We start from the raw sequence: 16,625 nt of genomic DNA, 5'->3' as shown, positions 1-16,625 counted from the left end.
CAATGTTTAATTTCGTACATTCATTGTCTCAATTTTTTTAATTAATGCTTAGCATGTTTTGTTTGGCATCTCCAAAATTGTTAAAAGTAAGTGGGGACATAAAATCAATATTATTATTATTATTATTATTATTATTAGTTAGGTACGTTGGCGAGTAAAACAACAGTTACGATTGGATAGTTTTTATCACGTTTTAAACTTACCGGTACTTCTCTCCAAAATATACTTATATTGGCCTGAGTTACGAGGTAATATTATTAATATTATTATTTATAAGCTTCATGTGCGTATTCCATATATTACGAGGTATTGTTAATGATCTTGCCTGCTATATTAACCGTGAATATTGCTCAACTAAAGTAATCAGATCAAAAATTGGATGTATGGCTTTTCAGGCGTTTGCTCTATTAACCAGCATTTCGTCTTAGGTCTGACCCTAGACTCGTCAGAGTGGGATGTGTCAGAACCTACCCACTGATGCTGGGGTGTATGCAGGTGAACTTATCAGAAGCCTCTTATGTGGCACAGTCTGATAACTGCATACGGGAGATAAAACTCCACAATGGAATTAATGCCCGCCTAGCAATTCCAAATCGTAATACTAAATTCCCATGAAGGGAATCTTATGTAGAAACTGACCTGTTGGTTTGATGAATACCTGAATACCTGAATACTGTCCACAAAAGGAAGAGGAGAGAACATGAAGGGAATTAGATATTTTTCCACCAACAGAGCATATCAAAAATCAGATCAAAAATTGGATGTATGGCTTTTCAGGCGTTTGCTCTATTAACCAGCATTTCGTCTTAGGTATGACACTAGACTCGTCAGAGTGGGATGTGTCAGACCCTACCCACTGATGCTGGGGTGTATGCAGGTGAACTTATCAGAAGCCTCTTATGTGGCACAGTCTGATAACTGCATACGGAAGATAAAACTCCACAATGGAATTAATGCCGGCCTAGCAATTCCAAATGGTAATACTAAATTCCCATGAAGGGAATTAGATATTTTTCCACCAATAGAGCATATCAAAAATCAGATCATAAATTGGATGTATGGCTTTTCAGGCGTTTGCTCTATTAACCAGCATTTCGTCCAATTTTTGATCTGATTTTTGATATGCTCTATTGGTGGAAAAATATCTAATTCCCTTCATGGGAATTTAGTATTACCATTTGGAATTGCTAGGCGGGCATTAATTCCATTGTGGAGTTTTATCTCCCGTATGCAGTTATCAGACTGTGCCACATAAGAGGCTTCTGATAAGTTCACCTGCATACACCCCAGCATCAGTGGGTAGGGTCTGACACATCCCACTCTGACGAGTCTAGTGTCAGACCTAAGATGACATGCTGGTTAATAGAGCAAACGCCTGAAAAGCCATACATCCAATTTTTGATCTGATTTTTGATATGCTCTATTGGTGGAAAAATATCTAATTCCCTTCATGGGAATTTAGTATTACCATTTGGAATTGCTAGGCGGGCATTAATTCCATTGTGGAGTTTTATCTCCCGTGTGCAGTTATCAGACTGTGCCACATAAGAGGCTTCTGATAAGTTCACCTGCATACACCCCAGCATCAGTGGGTAGGGTCTGACACATCCCACTCTGACGAGTCTAGTGTCAGACCTAAGACGAAATGCTGGTTAATAGAGCAAACGCCTGAAAAGCCATACATCCAATTTTTGATCTGATTTTTGATATGCTCTATTGGTGGAAAAATATATAATTCCCTTCATGGGAATTTAGTATACCATACCAACTAAAGTAAACTCGTTTCCTCAGGTGGTGCAGCTCTTTTCAGACCCAATCCCAGAGGAGGCGAGTTACATGTACCATTTTTACCGCATGCCAGTATGGTACCGGGAATTGAACTCAGGCTCTCGAGAACGGCAGCTAATTACACTAACCATTACGCTGGCGGACTACAAAACAAAGACATATAGCATGACTGATGTACGCTGCAATGCGCGGGTCGGACACTAAATTATTCACCTATTTGTGCGACGTCATCTGAGCTGCAGCTGGCCTACGCTATGGAGGAGGACATTTCTTAACTACGAAACAAGATGTACCGCATGACTTTGACGCATTTTCATTGCGTAGGTCGTATGGATGAAACTATTGACAAAATTGTGCAATTGCAAGAGATAATTCTCATGATTGGCCTGTAATGAAGCTGATTATAAGCAAATTATCACAAAAATAATTAATTCTACTATAACCACCTATTCAATACAAGCCACGTGCTACGTGGGTGAAATCTACATATTACTTTATTTTTTTGCTAGTTGCTTTACGTCGCACCAACACAGATAGGTCTTATGGCGACGATGGGACAGGAAAGGACTACGAGTGGGAAGGAAGCGGCTGTGGCCTTAATTAAGGTACAGCCCCAGCATTTGCCTGGTGTGAAAATGGGAAACCACGGAAAACCATTTTCAGGGCTGCCGACAGTGGGTTCGAACCTACTATCTCCCGAATACTGGATACTGGCCGCACTTAAGCGACTGCAGTTATCGAGCTCAGTCTACATATTACTACATACACTTTTTTTTCTTTCTTTTTTTTCTTCCTTAAGTATACTTATTACTTGAATTAAGATCAGATAAAGATGTGCTGAGAAGTTTATGGATTTATTAAGAACTAATGCCTCAGTTGTGGTTTTAAGAGCTATCTGTGGTTGTTTATATGTGATGTCCATGTGGTGGTATTATCTTGTGAATACATTCTGTTACAAGCGATATTAAGTTCATATTTTTACTATATTTATGTGCCCTAAGTGTCAGACATTTTGTTTTCCTACAATCCATCCATAGTAAACACTAGTCAGAGGGGCAATTTATTGTTCTTTCCATATTTCTTTTTTTTTTCTATCACTCTTACTGCCCTAAATGTCGGCCATTTTACACAGTCATGGAAACCACAATGCAGATGGGAACTCTGCCCTACATTTTATGCGTTGCCTAGGCCACAGAGCTTAAATTGTTTATTTACACCTTCTGCCCTTACTTAGTCAGCCATCTTTAGAGCAGGGTTTTCGTTGCTACACGTCCGTAGGTTTAACCTCATATTACCCTACACGTGACCCCTGGGTGGTGCTAAGAGAGCAACAACTTTGGCTGCTGGACCCAAAGCTCTTCTTTGTGGATATCCCAGCAATTCAGAGGATTCATCAACTCAATATGAGAAAAATGATTAAAATCGTAAATGGCCCTTTTCAGAGCCGCACTGAAAATCATGATCCTACTCTAAACATTCTGCAGCTCAATATCGAAGGAGCAAGTCGACCAAAAAGTGACTATCTAACAAAAATACTGACTGATCACAACGTGGATATTGTTCTATTGCAGGAGACCCATTGTGAAAACCAGGACCAGCTTTATGCCAGATGTAGGATTCCCGGATACAATCTGCTCAATGCAACGTTTCATAAACAGTACGGAACAGCAACATATGTAAAAAATGATATAGAGGAAGTTGAAATAATAAGCACAAATACTGATAACAACATGTTTTGCTCTAAAACAAAGATTGCAAATACAGAAATCGTAAACATCTACAAACCACCTTGTCAACCTTGGAGACTAAACGAGACCATCCTGAATATACAGCACCCAGCCGTAATCCTTGGCGATTTTAACAGTCAGAACACTAAATGGGGTTATAACTATACCAACAAAGAGGGACAAGATGTGTCTGAATGGGCTGATGCCGAAGATCTTTTTCTATTGTTTGATGCCAAAGAAAAGGGCTCCTTCCACTCTACCAGATGGAATAAGGACTATAACCCTGATCTGTTTTTTGTGTCAAAAGACTCTCTTGGAAGACCTCTACACTGTACTAGGAAAATTCTGAACAACTTTCCCCAAAGCCAACACAGACCAGTGCTTGTCAAAGTCGGCCTGGAAATACCTGCCATCAGATCAGTTCCACTTCCCCGGTGGAATTTTTCCAAAGCCAACTGGTCTAAATTCACCAGCGAACTGGAACATAATGTACAGTGGATTCCTCCTACAACAGGAAATTACGAGCTCTTTGTCAAACTAACATCCGCCATTGCGAAAAAGCATATCCCAAGAGGATACAGGAAGGATTATATTCCTGGATGGAACCCAAAATGCAAAGAGCTATACGAGGAATATATGCTCAGCAGTGACCCTGAAATTACAGATGAACTGATCCAGTCTCTAGATTCATCTAGAAAAGAAAAATGGTTCAATCTCATGGAAAATACGAGTTTTCAACATTCCAGTCGAAAGGCATGGTCACTTCTAAGGAAACTTGGCAACAGCACTCTCAAATTCGGTCCCAAGAGCTCTAAGATAAAACCAAACGAGGTGGCAAACAGATTAGTTAACCTGACAAGAAAACCAGTCGGCACAAATAAGAAAGAGACAAAAAGAATTCAACAAGAGCTAAAATCGAGCTTAACCCAGGCCAAAGCAGTCTCTCAGTTTTCCTCTGATTTCACAGCTGCTGAGACCTCAACTGCGATAAAGTCAGGAAAAGCAGCCAGATTGGATGGAATATACCCAGAATTCCTTATACATTGTGGCCCCCGAACAACCGAATGGCTTGCCAAATTTTACAGCAATATCTTACATGTTGGACAACTACCATCAATACTCAAAAGAACAAAAATAGTAGCAGTCCTTAAACCAGGGAAAAGTGGAGACAGTGCAGAAGATTACAGACCCATAGCCCTTTTAAGTGTCTGCTACAAACTACTGGAGAGAGTAATATACAATAGAATCTCAGCCAAAATCCTAGAGCACATACCACTTGAACAAGCTGGCTTCAGACCAAACCGCAGCTGTACCGACCAGGTGTTAGCCCTAACCACCCATATTGAGAGGGGATTTCAAGATCGAAAGAAGACCGTAGCAGTGTTTGTAGATCTGTCATCAGCTTATGACACAGTGTGGCGAAAAGGAATGATCCTCAAATTCCTGAAGTAAATCCCTTGTAAGACGCTTGCTACCCTGCTGAATAATATGTTGGCTAATAGAATGATTGAAGTACACCTACATGGCAACATAAGTAAAACTTACAAACTGAGTGACGGATTACCACAGGGATCGGTACTGGCCCCATTGCTCTTCAACGTATATACAGCAGATCTACCTTCAACTAATGCTAGGAAGTTTATATACGCTGACGACATCTGTTTGGCAGCCCAGTCTGGTGATTTTGTTGGAGCGGAAACCACACTCACTAAAGATCTCTGCAGAATTGATCATTATTTTAAAACCTGGCGACTGAAACCAAACATAACAAAAACAGAGGTCAACTGCTTTCATTTGAGCAGCAGACAAGCCAATTATGTCCCTCAGGTTCAATTCAGAGGTCATATACTGAAGTTCAATCCTCATCCAAAATATCTAGGCGTTACCATGGATCGATCTTTGACTTACAGCGAACATGTACGCAAAACATCTGCCAAGATCAAAACCCGCAATAACATCCTGCACAAACTCACAGGAACAAGCTGGGGCCCATATGCATCCACCCTCCGAACTACAGCACTTGCGTTAGTATACCCAGTAGCCGAATACTGCTGCCCAGTATGGCTCAACAGTGCCCATACAAAGAAGATAGATACTCAGTTAAACGATACAATGAGGACTATATCAGGAACCATACAATCCACACCTTTGGATTGGTTACCACAGTCCTTTCAAATATTCCACCTCCCCATCTCCGAAGACAAATGGCACTGAAGAAACAATGGGTTAAATGCTGTGACAATCCTCTTCTACCAATACATCAAGACTGCCTACATGAAGATCTCAGGCTGAAATCTAGGAACCCTTCTTGGTTACTAGGAAAGAGGCTAGCCCAAGATGAATTTCATACTAACACTGCCTGGCGCGATGGGTGGGCAGCTTCAAACCCTGACAGATTAGGTCTAATTTCAGATCCAGTTATGCAACCTCCTGGTTTCAACTTACCCAGAAAAATCTGGTCATCACTTAATCAGATCAGAACTCAACATGGCAGATGCAACTTCTGGAAACACAAGTGGAAGATTACCAGCGATCCTTATTGTGACTGCTCTGACATGCCTCAGACCGTTCAACATATCGTCACAGGGTGCCCACTCCGAAGATTCAGTGGGACAATAAAGGATATCCACGAGGCTAGTGATGAAGCTGTGAGTTGGCTAACAAAACTGGACATCCAGCTTTAGCAGCAATACAGATATTGATGAGCTCAAATGTATAAATATAGTTTGTTTATTACGTACTTGTTCTGTGTGTATAGATGAAACTGTTTTTCGTGTAATTGTACATATTTGTTAATAACCAAATTGTAACAATGTATCCTCATGCCATACGAAATATAATATATAGGGACATGTTTCGCCCCTTGTTAAGGGCATCATCAGCCTGTAGGTAAACTTAAGGTCAAATGTCTGAAACATTATCTATTCATACAAGGATTACACTGAAAAATACGTTACACCTTACAAAACATCTTAAATTAAAATGATACAATTATAATATAATTGTTGAATTGTGTCCTTGATGTGAATATTCTTACTTGTAGATATGATTATTAGCCTTTGAGAGGGATGTTGTCTGTAATGAATTAAAAGAGAAGTTAAAATTAGTATTTCGAAGCATGCGTATTGACAAGAAACTTCAAGTAGTTAATATGTCAATTGAGACGTAACTTACTTGTCAAGGTAGTTCTAAGTAGATCTGACTCTTCCGGGAGCTCCTGTCTGACTAACATTTCTATTCCTGGTGTTATACTTGTGCGGTAGACCAGGGGTGGGGTGCAAAGGGGGGGGGAGGGGTTACGTTGATCTTTAAGCGCCTGTGCCGTTACTGGAGGGGCGTTAATAGGGGTAGTGTGGGTAGACCTGACGTTTGGTTTGGTGGATGAAATATTTGGATGAGAGGATTTAAAAAGATTTGGGATTTTATTCTCGTGTGAATTCACGATGTGTATTAATTTGGGTGTTAATTCGTATAAAGGATTTTTATTTTCTGTGACCTCATTTAAATTATGATTGTTATTAAGGGTTTGGTCCAAAAAGATGTGTAAATTTTCTATTTCGTTCATTGACTTTCCTTTACTGATACATTTAATAATGGTAAGATCCTTCTCTATAGTTGTAAAGTGGTGTCCTGTCTCAGTCATGTGCTGGCTCATGGCCAAGTACTTGTTGCCTTTTTTTTTTTTTTTTTCTTTTCTATCTGCTTTATGTCACATCGACACAGATAGGTCTTATGGCGACGATGGGATAGGAAAAGCCTAGGAAGTGGAAGGAAGCAGCCGTGGCCTTAATTAAGGTACAGCCCAGGCATTTGCCTTGTGTGAAAATGGGAAACCACGGAAAACCATCTTCAGGGCTGCCGACAGTGGGGCTCGAACCCATTATCTCCCGATTACTGGATACTGGCCGCACTTAAGCAACTGCAGCTATTGAGCTTGGTACTTATTGTGTTTAAAGGCATTGTAGTGTTCTATGTATCTCCTGGAAAACCCCCGCTCAGTCTGTCCAGCATATGAAAATCTGCACTGTGAACATGTTAATCTATATACACCAGATCTTGAGTAAATGTTGCTATTGTAATTGACCATATTGTAATCCTGTGTAATCCCTGTACGAATAGATAATGTTTCAGACATTTGACCTTAAGGTTACCTACAGGCTGATGATGCCCTTAACAAGGGACGAAACATGTCCCTGAGAAGTGTATATAGTATTATGTAGATTTCACCCATGTAGCACGTGGCTTGTGTTGAATAGGTGGTGATAATAGAATTTTTTTTCGTGAAAATTTGCTAAAATTGTGTGATGTCATCCGCTTCGAAGCGGAATCATCATTCTTCTCTGACAAATTACGTTGCGGGGGGGGTCTTATATGCAAGATTTATTTTTCATTTTTTTTGCTCGAAAAGCTCTGGGGAGGGGGGGATCTAATACACGAGTAAATACGGTATATGGATAACTGGTATAGATAGGGGTAACAGGGTCTTACAGGAAACAAAAGGTAAAAGCCCAAAAATACGATGTCCAGCCCAGACTCAAACACTAAACATGGCTTACATTGGCAGCCATTGATCATCAGCATGCAGGGCGGAGAGGAAGGAGAGCGTGACAGATAATTTGTACCTGATCATCGTATGGTATGTTCCAGAGAGGAATGGTGGAATCTTTGAGCCGTTCCTCTTGAGGTCGCTGGTCTTCTTTCGAGATGGATATCTTTTTGGATGGAAGATTCCCTTTACCTTCTTCTTGCTTGCGTTTCTTTACCCAGGGGTCAGGAGCAGGTTGAGCAATCTGGAACAAGCATGAAAATGAGTTTTCATGTAATACAGCATCAGACACCTATTCATATGGGACAGTGGTGTGCAGTGATATAGGATTACAAGATGCTGGAAGTGGAGATTTTCCACAGCACTATGTGAAAGGCACATTGGAGAGCAGGGCCCTGTCAAAGAGTTTTCACTTTAGTTTAAGGAGCCTGAGAACAACAATAGCATTGTGAACTACTTTTCCATATACAGCAGCCCCTTCCAATATCATTTGCTGCAGTCCAACTAACGTGCACATGCTATTCTCCTGCAGACGTACAGTATGCTTCAGTGAGCACATTTTGCACACGATTCTGAACCCTAGTGAAATGTTATATCATCCATTCGCAAAACATGATGCCTTGAAATCATGTGGCAACGTCCTTTTACCACGTAACTATGTTAATGTGTCGTAGCGGATGTGGTTAGGCAACTAAGGTTAAGTTATAAGTAGGTTCCCACCTTCCAATACTTATCAATTTCTATACAATAGTTTTATTAATTACATAATATAAACCAGCTTAATCTCTAGGACATGTTTCGTCCCAATTATGGAACATCTTCAGCTAAAAGATTTGACAAATTGGAACGAAAATTAAAACACATATGATAGTTATGATGATAAAATAAAATGTTCATTCATGTTGGTTAAAAATTTCAACAAGTCAGTGTCCAAGTGACGAAGTAAAATCGGCGATAAGGTTCTTCTTTATGTTGGGGACGTGTATATTTGTTAATATTGAAGATAAAATTAGAGATATACAAGATTTTCTTAACGTATAGTTATCGGGGTAACTCATGATAAAACAAACGTAGTTGAAGTTGAGTTGCGGTTGGACTATTAAAATGAGTCTGAAACGAGAAGAGAATGAGTAAAAAGGAGGATATTTTAAGGAGAAATCCTTGTAAAAATGTATGTTCGTGAGAATAAAGGATAATGGAGTTTATTACCTTATAGTCAATCGTGTCGTATTTGATGTCCTCCCTTACACCATGTCGTTAACTGACTGAGTTCTGTGTATGTATGTGAGGCACTTGCGGTGGGCGGGGAATATTGAAAGGAGAGGTACGTGAAGTGAGGAAAACGGGTGAAATGTTGTGTAGGGTGGAGCTAACTGAGGAGTGGCGCTGTGATAGGCTAGAGGAAATGGAAGGAAAAGTAGGGGGAATATTGTGTAGGGTGGAGCTAATCGGAAGGAGGTGTGTTGGTTGTTTTTTGGGATCCTTTTTGATGGTTTTTCTAGATGAGTCTAATTTGGTAGCCTCTTCTAATAATATATTGATATTTTCCGTGTTTTCGTTAATATTCTGGCTGGGATTTCATTTCTGATCAATCTCAATATAGATATTTTCAAGAATATTCATTAATTTGCCTTTGTTTAACGTTCGTAGAATGGTCAAGTCCCTTTCTATCGATGCAAAACTGTGTTTATATTCGGTCATATGAAGACTCATGGCCAAGTACTTCCTATGTTTTTCAGCATTAATATGTTCTTGATATCTTACTATGAAATTCCGACCTGTTTGTCCGATATAAGAATTGGCACAATTTGAGCATTTAAGCCTATATATCCCCGATTTTAATTATTTGTTATTTCTTGCAATGCTTTGATGATTGAAAATTAAACGTTGATTGCTGTTATTGCTGTTTAATAGTCCAACCACAACTCAACTTCAACTACGGTTGTTTTATCAAGAGTTCCCCCGATAACTATACGGCTTATTTGCTTATTAGCCCGTTGATTCAGTCCTCTTTTCTATCTCACACAGACACTTGCACACACCCTTACAATGTACATACTTAGCAACTACCCTTACGTTTACATTATATAAAACTAACAGAAACAATTTTTAATTTTACAATTACCAACCACATGCACACAATACACACCAAGACACACTTTAATCGGTAACTCTCAACAGGAAGTCTCGGCAAGATATTTTAAATGTAAGGAAAGAGTCAATGCCCCTGACACTTACTGGCAGGGAATTCCAAAGCCTGGAACAGGTTACAATAAAAGATTTATTATACACAGAAGAGTGGTGAAGAGGAATAGCTAGAGTGGAGCCCGAGCGAGTGTTATGGTTATGGAAGGAAGAGAGGAAGTGAAGTTTAGATGAAATATACTGGGGGGAGTTACTATGCAGGAGTTTGTGTATTAAGACAAGTATACGATATTCACGTCTCTTAACAGGTTTTAACCAGTGCAGTGCTTGATAGTAAGGAGTAATATGCACATCATACCTTAGGTTGAAAATGAATCTAAGGCAACAATTCATAATACACTGCAGTTTCCTAGTTTGCTCTTTAGTAGCGTCTTCCAAGATAACATCGCTGTAGTCAATAATAGGAAAAATTAGGGTCTGTGTTAAAATTTGCCGCATATTTAGTGGTATAATATCTTTATATAATTTCAGTGGGTGTAGAATAGCAACACCTTCTGACTTACGTTCTGCCCAATTTAGAGTTTCAGTCATAGTCACCCCAAGATTTCTCACTGTTTTACTGTACGGATTTGTGCTATTATTTATTTGTAGAGGAGGAACGATCAAATCGTTGATCTTGTGTAGGAGCTTCTGGAAACGGACAATGATAGCTTGCGATTTTGATGGATTTATGAGAAGTCTGTTTGCGAGGGCATATTCACAGAGTTTTTTCATGTCATCATTTATGCATTTTACTGCGTTTGGTAATTTGCTTAAGCTGCAATGGTAATAAATTTGGAGATCATCAGCATATAGGTGATAATTACACGTTTTTAGAGAAGATGAAATGTCATTGATATACAATGTAAAAAGCAACGGTCCTAAAATACTACCTTGTGGCGTGCCAACATTCCTTGTACGCCATTCTGAATTTCTTTCGCGAGTTATCACCCACTGCCTCCGATCTTTCAAATATGACGTAAAAAACTTCAGTACTAAAGGGTCAAACAAGTAAGATTCCATTTTCTTAATTAGTAGCTGTAAGTCTATTGTATCAAATGCACCACTGAAATCCAGTAGTGTTAGTACTGTTAACTTGTCGTTGTTCCATAGCTAGTCTGATGTCGTCTGTCACTTTAAGGAGAGCCGTGGCAGTGCTGTACCCTTTCTTAACCCAATCGCATCATTTGACGACCCTAGCTCGTCATAGTTACTCGTGGCATATGAATCAAATGACGAGCCCTGCTCGCGGCGATGCACAGCTGTACATCATCACTAACCCACAGACGCCACTTGTATGCATTCTGAGCTGAAGTTTACACGTGTGGCTTCGGTTTTTTCCCTTTCACCAGGTTCTCGCACACTTCCGGAACAAGAGATAAGAGAATCTTTATTCACATAATTTCGCTCTCGTCAGTTGCCATTGTGGCGTCAAGCAGATATGCTGGTGTTGATGAAGAAGGAATACGGAAGCTAATAGATAGTGTTCTGGAGAGTGATATTGAAGGCAGTGATGTTTGTGACGACGAAATAGACCCTGAAGTCCTTAGTTCGAGTACTAGCGATGCGTATAATAGTTCTGATGACACGGAAAGTGAAGGAAATAACGACAGTGTGCCGAGTCTTTCGAAACGAGCTCGTACCTCGGCACAGACTAACTTGACTGACTGGAACTGGACAAAAAGTGACAATAAACCTGTTGTACATAAGTTTAGTGAATACAGTGGGGTTACATAAAATCAGCTTCATGGTCCGTATCGCACTTCAATAGATTCACAATTAAGAATTTATTTATTTTACACCTAGTCGATACAATGATTGCTTAAGGCAATTTTTAATGGTCAAAAGTGGTACATGTTTCGTATATTATCAACATCTTCAGCCATATAACACTGTTTAGATGAAAAATATATAAAATTGACAAAGTAATGCTTTAGAGGAAGTGTCCTTAAAATTAACATAAGATTGACAAGATTAAAACAAACAAATAACTCAAGAGAAAATATATAAATTATTTCTACAATAGAAAGCAGTCGTCAAGGAAACACTTGTACAATATTCCATAGAGAAATTGTCCTAATAAATATTCTTTTCTTAATAATTCATGAAGAAAGATCAATTTATGAATTAAAAATTATACAATTTATAAGTAATTATCGAAATGAAGAAATCCTGATATCACAGTGCGGCTCTTATTATTAATGTAGATGAAAATATAACTAATTCCTAGTTGTCAAATCTTATTAAGCCTGCTTTCCTTTGGAACAGTAACTCCTGTCATTCTTTCACAGTTTTGCGCCGGGTGTAATATTGATGATGCGCTCTTCCTTGCTCTTGCACCTGAGGAGGTGGAGGAGCGGGGGATATAGGTGTGTCAAGAACTTCCTTGCTGTCACCTATAGCTTCAACTGAGGAGGAATAAGTTGTAGGGCTATCTGTAGGTGGAAAAATTCAAATTCTTTTTTCGTGATCCTTCTCAAGCATTTTCAAATATACTAGAATTCGATAATATAATGGATTCTTATATTCTACAGCCTCATTAAGGTTATCATTTTTCTTTACAAGTTGGTCTAGATGAATGTACAGGTCTTCATATGTGTTCATTAAGCTGCCCTTTTTTAACTTTTTTATGATGGTCAGGTCTTGTTCTATGTTGGTAAATTTATGACCTGTGGCAGTCATGTGTAATCCCATTGCTGAGAATCTTCTATGTTTTTCAGCATTCACATGTTCCAAATATATAACTTTAAAATTGCGGCCAGATTGTCCTATGTATGTATTCTTACATTCAAAGCATGTGAGTTTATATATTCCGGAATCAAAAAATTTATCTTTTTCCGAGAGATTTATTGTATCATGGTTGAAAATACTATGTTTCATGTTGTTATTGGTGGAAAATGCAATTTTGAAATTTTTTCTCTTAAATAAATTTGTTATTACATGAATGTTTGGATTATTATATGTGAACTTGATATATTTTTCAGTTTTACTAGGTTTGATTGCTAATTTAGATTGTTGCTTCTCCGAAAATGTATTAATTATTTTATCAATCATGTTATTGTTGAAACCATTCAAGAGTGCTTGTTGTCGGATAAACAACAGTTCTTTATTCCTTTCAGATTTGGATAAAGGAATACTAAACGCTCTGTTAACGTAACTATAATATGCTGATCTTTTCTGTGCCTCAGGGTGTAATGAGTTGTTCTTGATAGTGGTCAGTGTGAAAGTGGATTTTCTGTGTATTTTGAAAGAAAATCCTTTTTCTTCTCTTGTTGTGACTATGTCCAGAAAATTCAGTGATTTTTCAACTTCTTCTTCTTCTAAAGTGAATTTTATATTGGAATCCAAATTATTCAATATATTTAAAACTTTATTGCTATCGGTGAGTCTGTTATCTATTATAGCGTAAACATCGTCCACATAACGTGTCCAAAAATCCAAACCCTCTATTTGATTAATAATTTTCGTGTGTTCCAAATAGTCTAAGTATATATTAGCCAATATTCCTGATGCTGGGGCTCCCATTGAGAGTCCTTTTTGTCGGTAAATTTTATTATTAAACGTAAAATAATTTTGATTTAACACGAATTTTAAAACATTAATAAAATTTTCAATTTCTGGTATGCTTACTAATTTGTTCTTCGTTAAATTCTTCTTAATGATTCTGATAGTGTCTTCTATTGGAATGTTTGTATACATGTTGGTTATGTCAAACGAACATATCGTGTGAGATGATCCAAGTTTAAAATCTTTAACTAGATTGCAAAAATCCACTGAGTTTTTGATAGGTATTTTACAATCAAATACATATTTACTTGATAAGAAATTATTTATAAATCTAGAAGTTTTATAAATGGGGCTATTTTTGAAATTTATGATAGGTCTAATCGGTTCTCCCTGTTTATGTAATTTCGGTAGTGCTCTCGCAGTCGGGAGTCTAGGGTCCATATTTATTTATGTTTGCACATCATGTTAAAAGTTAAAAAAGGGCAGCTTAATGAACACATATGAAGACCTGTACATTCATCTAGACCAACTTGTAAAGAAAAATGATAACCTTAATGAGGCTGTAGAATATAAGAATCCATTATATTATCGAATTCTAGTATATTTGAAAATGCTTGAGAAGGATCACGAAAAAAGAATTTGAATTTTTCCACCTACAGATAGCCCTACAACTTATTCCTCCTCAGTTGAAGCTATAGGTGACAGCAAGGAAGTTCTCGACACACCTATATCCCCCGCTCCTCCACCTCCTCAGGTGCAAGAGCAAGGAAGAACGCATCATCAATATTACACCCGGCGCAAAACTGTGAAAGAATGACAGGAGTTACTGTTCCAAAGGAAAGCAGGCTTAATAAGATTTGACAACTAGGAATTAGTTATATTTTCATCTACATTAATAATAAGAGCCGCACTGTGATATCAGGATTTCTTCATTTCGATAATTACTTATAAATTGTATAATTTTTAATTCATAAATTGATCTTTCTTCATGAATTATTAAGAAAAGAATATCCATTTAGGACATACTCTCTATGGAATATTGTACAAGTGTTTCCTTGACGACTGCTTTCTATTGTAGAAATAATTTATATATTTTCTCTTGAGTTATTTGTTTGTTTTAATCTTGTCAATCTTATGTTAATTTTAAGGACACTTCCTCTAAAGCATTACTTTGTCAATTTTATATATTTTTCATCTAAACAGTGTTATGTGGCTGAAGATGGTGATAATATACGAAACATGTACCACTTTTGACCATTAAAAATTGCCTTAAGCAATCATTGTATCGACTAGGTGAAAAATAAATAAATACTTAATTGTGAATCTACAGTGGGGTTAGCGAAAATTTATTGAAAAAGTTTGATACGCAGCCACTATCTGAACTCTCAGCTTTTTGTGAATACATGAACCCTTTGTTTGACAAAATATCTAAAGATAAAAATTTCATTGTTCCGTATTGAAATTATTGATGTTAAAAATTAAATAATTGAAAAGGAGGTTCAACCTATTCAAATTCATATGCAGCAAAACAGTTGAGCAATCCTGACAGAAAAAAGTTGAAAGACGATGACAAATGGTTTGAAACTACACCTGACGAAATTAGGGCATATTTTGCGTTAGTTATACTAATGTCACAAGTGCGAAAGTCAAGAATACAGTTATACTGGAGTAAAAATAGGTGTATAAACACTCCTATTTTTCGTGAAACCATGAGTAGGGGAAGATTTATTATTATTTCACGATTTTTACATTTTGTTGACGAAGAACAAGTCGATAGCAGTGACAAACTAAGAAAGATTAGGCCTATAATACAACATTTCTGCTCCAAATTTTCAGAATTATATTTACCTTCACAAGATATTGCTCTAGATGAAAATCTAATGAAATTCAGAGGCCGCCTTTCATATGTCCAGTGTAATAGGTCTAAACGTTCTAGGTTTGGAATAAAAATTTACAAAATTTGTGAATCAAGTTCTGACTACTGTCTGTCTTTCAAAATTTATGTAGGTGATGTAACGGACCCAAGTCTGCCAGCAAGTACAAACGTTGTTCTCAACATGTGTGAACCCTTGTTAGGCCGAGGACATACACTGTTTTTAGATAACTGGTATTCTTCCCCAGATTTATTCAAAAGGCTACATGACAAGCAGATGAATGTAATTGGAACTGTTAGACAGAACCGAAAAGACATGCCTCGCAATATCAGTAAGACGAAACTAAAACGTGGAGAGTATGAGACGAGGGGTGCCAACAGTATGTTGTGTGTGAAGTGGAAAGATAAAAAGGATGTTTGCTTTCTCACCACTAAACACAAATCAGCTGACATGACAGGGACAGGCAAACTCAGACGAAAGAGAGGACAAACCCCGAGGGAAGAAGTGATAAAGCCCAAGTGTGGCCTTGAATATCAGAAGGGGATGGGTGGTGTTGACCTTCAGGATCAGGTTACAGCTCTGTTCCCCGTCATGTGACGCACAGTGAAAGGATATAGGAAAATATTCTTTTACCTCCTGGATATGTGTATTACCAATTCCTTCACTGTGTATCACAAGATCGCTGCTAACAGAAAGACGAGCTACACGGACTTCCGAACTAGCATTGCGCAGCAGCTACTAGAGACTGTTCAGTTGCCGGAGTACTCGGTTCGAGGTCGACCTTCAGCGAGCACCACCCCAACCAGATTACAAGCTAAATCATGGGCCCACTTTCCCATACGTATTCCCCCTACAGAGAAGAAATCAAAAGTCACAAGAAGGTGTGTTGTGTGCTACAGCCGGGGTAAAAGAAGCGAAAGTTGCTGGCAGTGCAAAAAGTGTGGCGTAGCTCTTCACTTAGAAGAATGTTTTGAGGTGTACCACACCAAGCAGACGTAC

At 38.2% G+C, this 16,625-nt stretch overlaps 1 protein-coding gene across 2 annotated transcripts in view; it reads right to left on the bottom strand.

Annotated features, from left to right (window-relative positions):
* LOC136881199 (tRNA (uracil-5-)-methyltransferase homolog A) overlaps positions 1-16,625 on the bottom strand; it is a 390,729-nt gene that overhangs the window by 207,499 nt on the left and 166,605 nt on the right. For both annotated transcript variants that reach the window (XM_067153905.2, XM_067153903.2), the window contains exon 4: positions 8,138-8,305. In XM_067153905.2, coding sequence (XP_067010006.2) covers positions 8,138-8,305 — 168 coding nt within the window. The remainder of the gene's footprint in view (positions 1-8,137; positions 8,306-16,625) is intronic.

The sequence above is a fragment of the Anabrus simplex genome, chromosome 9 (genome assembly GCF_040414725.1).
Source record: "Anabrus simplex isolate iqAnaSimp1 chromosome 9, ASM4041472v1, whole genome shotgun sequence".
Lineage (NCBI taxonomy): Eukaryota > Metazoa > Arthropoda > Insecta > Orthoptera > Tettigoniidae > Anabrus > Anabrus simplex.
The sequence above is the reverse complement of the archived record's forward strand: the minus strand, read 5'-3'. Positions and strand labels throughout refer to the sequence as shown.